General features: G+C 39.5%; 1 protein-coding gene across 1 annotated transcript in view; it reads right to left on the reverse strand.

Annotated features, from left to right (window-relative positions):
* Window positions 1-5,887, reverse strand: part of ALG14 (ALG14, UDP-N-acetylglucosaminyltransferase subunit) — a gene marked incomplete at its 5' end in the record, with an annotated part of 21,248 nt that extends 15,361 nt beyond the window's left edge. Inside the window, 2 exons of the mRNA XM_009079994.1 lie at window positions 4,158-4,309; window positions 5,772-5,887. Coding sequence (XP_009078242.1) covers window positions 4,158-4,309; window positions 5,772-5,887 — 268 coding nt within the window. The remainder of the gene's footprint in view (window positions 1-4,157; window positions 4,310-5,771) is intronic.
* Window positions 5,888-6,049: the final 162 nt, after the last annotated feature.

Raw genomic sequence — 6,049 nt, forward strand, 5'->3', positions numbered from 1 at the left:
TATGTGGAAAAGGTATCAAATTAATAAAACAAGGATGTTTTCTTTCAGTCTCGAAGCGCTGTGAGCAGGTAAGAGCAGATAGGCTGCCTGCACTCTTTGCAGGTGGTTTTTACCTTGCTGCAGAGGAATACACCTAAGAACTACTGCTCTATCAGCAGGCAGTCCTGATGCCAAGGAAATTTTTGACTGTTTAAATGAAAGACAAATACAATGGCTGCAGTGACACTGACATGCTGTTCATGTGGGCAGTGGTCGTTACCTCCTTTCATAAAGGACAGCAGATCACTACCACTTTGGAAAAACTCATATTGGGAGTGAGAGACTATGAACACAAATCTTGAAAATTGTCCAGTTACTTCAAATACACATTGCTACTTGTCATAGCTTAGTCCTGGTGATTTGTGTCCAGGAAAGATGATGTTGTCAATAGCTGTAGAGTAAATACAAACTACAAATCAGTCTTGAATAGTAATAACTGGGATTTTAATTTATTTTTTTTATATATAAGGTGGAAAGAATTAAAACCCCCAACACTTATAAATGCATCGTGTTAAGTTAATTTTCTTGGCTGAAATGATCCTGTTTCATTGTGATAAGGTTCTTTAGTTGCTGTGATACTGGAAAGCATTAGCAGATGTTACTGAGGGGTTTTATGTTTTATTTGCAGGTGTTGAAACTCCGATTGCATTACTCTGACAACAGCATATGGAAAAATAAACATGCCCCCTGCTCCCTATTCAACAGGATTCTGGTTGTCACTGCCTGCATCTTCAAGCTTTGGAAGAGTTCAGGTGGTAAAAAGAAATGCTGTAAGTGGAGTTTAAACTCTTCCATAGCACTCAGAGCTGCAAGAAATATGGGTATAAGGTAGTTTTAGGCAGATCAGGTTTCAGTGGAACTATTCAGATGAACCTTCACTGTAAGAATGGTGTTAAACAGTATTTGACAAAAAACCTGCATGTTATTTTCTCCCTCATTAAAAAAACCCCAAATAATTTCAGCAAAACTTGGCAGGGACCCCAAAAGGTATCAACGTAGAAATTTACTTGTAGAGTTCAAGTAAGATCAAGCTGATTTTATCTAGATTCATCAAAAAACATGCTAGAAACTTTGCACATCAGTGTCTATGTCATGTTAGGACCTCAGCCCATGTATCAATCAACTCTTACATTAAGATGAAAAAACAAAAATGGATTTGTTGTTGTAACTGTTTGTTTAAAAGCCATTGCCAGATGCTTCTGCAATCCCAGCCTCTCATCTGATGGAGAACTGTTAGTATTTCAGACAAAGGTATCTCCTGCATCTTCTCCTGGAAAACTGCATAATATGTCTGATACCAGAAACAGAGAGATTTCTCACCTATCTTCTGTAAGTGCCATATTGATGCATTAATTTTCCTTACATCCTTAGTGTAGTCAGAAATATTCTTATTTGAAAACTAATGTTCCAAACTAGCAAGTCCATAATGGGACTGCAATTTCAAAACCAGTGATGTAGTCCTTTACCTAGTTAATACTGTTGTTTTGCAAGTATGCAAGGAAAAGCTGGTGGAAAACAGCAACAGTTGTGAATTATTATAATATGCTCAACTGAATATACTGCAATGCTTGCAAAGAAACTGGGTTTACATAGTTCTTTTTATGATGAGGAACAAGATTTCTTTGCATATCTCTCATGAGACATAAAATGGAAAAGATGAGATTTATGTAAAGGTTAGTTAATCTGGTTGCTCATCTCAGACATGACAAATGGGCATATAAGATCCAGTGAAGAATTCCTGTTCTTCAGTGCACTAATCTAAGTTGTCTTTCTCCTGCTAGAGTAGGCTGACAGCAGCTGAAGCAGCTGTCAACTCTGCTGAGCACAGAAGGTTCCCTGAGTAACAGCTCTGGGGGCATCCACGTGGAATAGTTGTGGTTACAGGCTGGGGGAAAGAGAGAACAAAGAGGCCAGTGACAGCAGGACCAAAGACTTTTCATAGGAAGCATTCTGGATTCCCTTTTCAAGAGGCTTAGTAGGTTGAGGTGCAGCATTTTACTTCTGAGCAAGATGCTCCTTCTGGCTTCCCTCCCTTCTCCCTGAATACTCTAGCTGTTAGAACTGGGCTAGACCACAGATCAAAAAGGAAAATACTTGTGGGATTTTACATAATACTTTTTCTTACATCACTGATTTTTTTATTAGGTCATTATTGTAATTTGTCTTCCATCTGGTCCTTAGTTCTGGAAAAATTTATTTCCTCAACAAGATGAAGAAGGGAATGACCATGGGTTGAAGTATTCAGACTTTTCCCTTTTATTTAGTAGCTTCTTACAGCTTTGAATAACATAATTTTTAAATGCTTGATGACCTCCAGTATCCCCAGTAACAAAACACATACCATGCACACCCTGAAAGTTTGCTAATATATGTTCTAGGCATGTTATCCTTACTTTCCAAAATTTATCTTCCGTTCTCACTCTAAATACTTCTGCTCAGCAGAAAAAGAATGGTCAAAGGAAAATGAGCATCTGTTATCCAGACATCAAACTCGCATGCAGCCAAAAATGTTCCTCTGGCTTTCAATGCTGAAGGAAAATATAACTACATGATGTGTTAGCAGTTGGAGGGGGTATGAAAGTGATGCTGCTGAGCAAAAATAAGTGAACTAATGGAAAATTACAAAACCTTCTGATACTGAAATACATATTTCTAAGAAATTTAATAGCTTAGGGTTGGACACTTTTCAGACAAGTGAATATGACTGTGTGAATGGCTGTTTACCAAACAAGATTTCTCTGAAGAAGAAATACCTCTGGTCACTTCACTAAACTTTCATCCTCACAGCACAAACTGCCACGTTCAATTTAAACTACATAATCCCCACTTAATTCGGCAGCTTGTGGCTAGGCAAGGAATCTTCATCTTTCAAGGTGAAAGAGGGGTATGCAAACTTACAAATGTCATTCTAAGTGAACTTGTTGCTCACTTTCTCAGCAGTTGCTTTACATTAAAAGGGTTTATTCTGAAAAGCACTGGTACCGAGTCCTACAGCCTTTTTTCCTAGTAGTGCTGTTGAAGACAACAAAGTGAACCATATGAAATCAACACCATGCAGACAATTAATTTACTGCATGTTGTACTTAGTATTTGTACAAAAGGACTAAGATTTTTGTAGTCAGAACATTCATTTCCATTGTACTTATTCCAATTTCTAAATAAAAAAATCATCTTTCTACTAATTTCATTGGATGTCAGATCATACTTTAAGTCAGCAGAGTCATGCTGCTGTCTGTTAATCATACAGCAAATCAGCTCCGAGCAAGCAAGCATCTGATAAAAAGATAAGACATTTTAATGATTTTTTTCATGAATTTTAGTAGTTCAGCATTTGCTCATGTTATCAGCCAGAAAACTCTTGACATTCAGAGGCCTTGCATCTTTTTTAGACTCACGTTTCATACTTTATTATAAAATCCAACCAAAACACAGTCTAGAAACGCACAAAACCAACACAATTTCATTTAAGGTTTTCTTAGATAAAACATTTTCATATAAAATTTCTTTCAAAAAAATACATTGTGTCAATGAGTGGAATAGTAAGTAAAAAAAATTTTTAAATTAAAGAATAAACTAAAAAATAAAAAATAACCCACTACATTTCTGATTCAGCATTTTTATAGCTACAACACTTCAATGGCTAGATGGTTTACAAAATTAAGATATTTATTTTCAGCATGTTTTTCTTGAGCAAGAGATAGCCTTCTTTGTACAGTCACATTCACTACAATTATGTTCCCTTATTGCTTTAAATGGATTATCATGTTAACAGGAGATAAAGATTGTTTTAGGGGAAAGTAAGGCAGGTGGTAGTGAAAACTGAGAGCAAGAATGGCATTTGCTATTTTTAGGTATATTTACTTTGCATTTTCAGTGTCTCTCTAGTACACCATTAATCAACAGTGTTTCTTTCGTTCACTTTTAGAAACATAAAAACTGGTATGTATGGAATGGCACCCTTAGCTGAACTTCAGTGGAAGTGACCATCAATACCTAGAAAATCAAAACCACTTACTGATCATAAAAATAGCCTTTTACTGAATCACTTCCAAACTGCCGTGAATTAGAATGTCATGTTTCGATCATTTTATCTTACATGAGCATATTTAACAAGTTACCTGGGAATTGGAGAATGTTTCAGCCCTTTTTTGTTCAAAAGAACGTATTTTAGCTTCACTCATCTGATCTGAGTCTGCAAAAATATAATGTCTAGGAGAGTATGACTCTGACAAACAGCTAAGTAGCCTCAGCATTTCTGTTGTGTGCCCACCTGTAAAAACAAAACAAACTACAGTTAGTATATGAAAAAGCTTGTAACTTTGCATTTCTTCAGCTGAATCAGTTGAAACTGTTTAAGTAACGTGGAGATAATTCAGCTCCCACTGAGGTTACACTGATGGACCTTTTCCAGTTAAATGGGATTGAACCAGGGTCACACAGAAGTATGACATTTGTGTTCGTGTCCAGAACAACAGGACAAAGAGTTACACTGTAGTCCATGCTCAAAGGCCACACTGTGGTGTGACAGCCAGAATGAAGCTGGATGGGATCTGGCTCGGAGCTGTGCCATGGTAGCAGCACTCCCACTGCCCCCGCACAGTGTTCAGTGCTGGGACCTGTGAGAGCAGGGGCTGTGCTATCCCTGCTTGTAATTCTGAAATCAAGCAGGTAACAAGATCACTCTGCAGCCACACCAGTGTCAGAGCTGAGTGCTGACAGAACAAACAGTGCTGATGCAGCCAGGGGCTCTGACCTCTGTTCTTGAACAGGTGTTGACAGCCTTCTAACTGCAAAGTCACTTTGTGCAGGTAGCTAACTGGCACCAAACTGGAGAGAAGGGGAGGGTGTACTTATTGTGCTTTCTGGGGGCAGGGTTAATTTGGGTTTGGTCATTTGAGTTTCCTGAACTGCAGTTACAGGGTTACTGTAACAGGGGAAGGTGGGAGAACAAATATTGTGTGCATAGGTAGAGTGGAGCAGGCTCACCTTTTCTCTGTTGGCCTGGATGAGCTTAACATCGAACTGCACCCCTAGGTATGTGCCTAAGTGTTCACTGGATGTGTTACTTTTCACTCTGCTGCAAACTGCAGACCAAAATAGTACACTAAATGTACTCCTGCCTTCTCCTGCTGTCCAGTGTCTCTAGGCTCATAAGAGACCTTTGTTAAACAGGTCAAGCACTTGTAACAAAAGACAGTAAGAAGAGCTGTGCTGCAGCACTACACATGAGAGTTTGCCATCCTACAATTTCATGCTGTATTTTTCAAATTTATTTGGAGATATTTTCTTGTGAGTGATGCTTGTTGAAGGTTTCAGAAATTTTAATGCAATCATCTGAGCATTCACAGAAGAGCAGAAGATTAAAAAAGTCTCACAGAATAGGCTTGAATTCAAACTCAGATTGCAGAAAGATCCTGGGATTATTACTCAATTAGTTGGTATGCAAAAACCAAAGGGATACTGAGGTGATGAAATGAAAGCTGACCTGGATTTGTCAGCCACAAACGTTCAAATTAATTGGTTTTTTGGCAGATTAATTGCCCTGCAACTTTGCGGAGGTAACAAGGAGCAGCAGATGTGTGTGCACTCGCACAACAGTGCTGCCTCTGACAGACCCACGTGAGCCTGGTAAGTAAATCACAGAAACGTGGTTCGGGTAGATTACAGAGTGCCACGTAGGTGAGGGCTGTGCCCATCTCTGGGAAGCTGTGCCCTGCGGCGCTATCGATAACCTTCTGTCAGAAGAATCAGCAGCTGCACAGGTCTGTCCTGCACCAGTTTATCGATACACGCGTTAGTGACTTTGGCGAAACGCAAGTACTGTCGGAGGAAAAGTTCTGAGACCAAACTGTCACACATAAACACAGGGACGAATGTCTCAAATGAAGACGTAGCCTAACGATTACTCAAAGTCGAGAGCTAAGAGCCGCAGGGACAGGGGCGGCCTGGGGGGCACCAGAGCGGGCTGGGGGAACTGCCGCGGCGACCACGGGGGCAGCGGCCCCGACAC

The sequence above is a fragment of the Acanthisitta chloris genome, unplaced genomic scaffold (assembly GCF_000695815.1).
Source record: "Acanthisitta chloris isolate BGI_N310 unplaced genomic scaffold, ASM69581v1 scaffold41808, whole genome shotgun sequence".
NCBI classification, from domain to species: Eukaryota; Metazoa; Chordata; class Aves; order Passeriformes; family Acanthisittidae; genus Acanthisitta; species Acanthisitta chloris.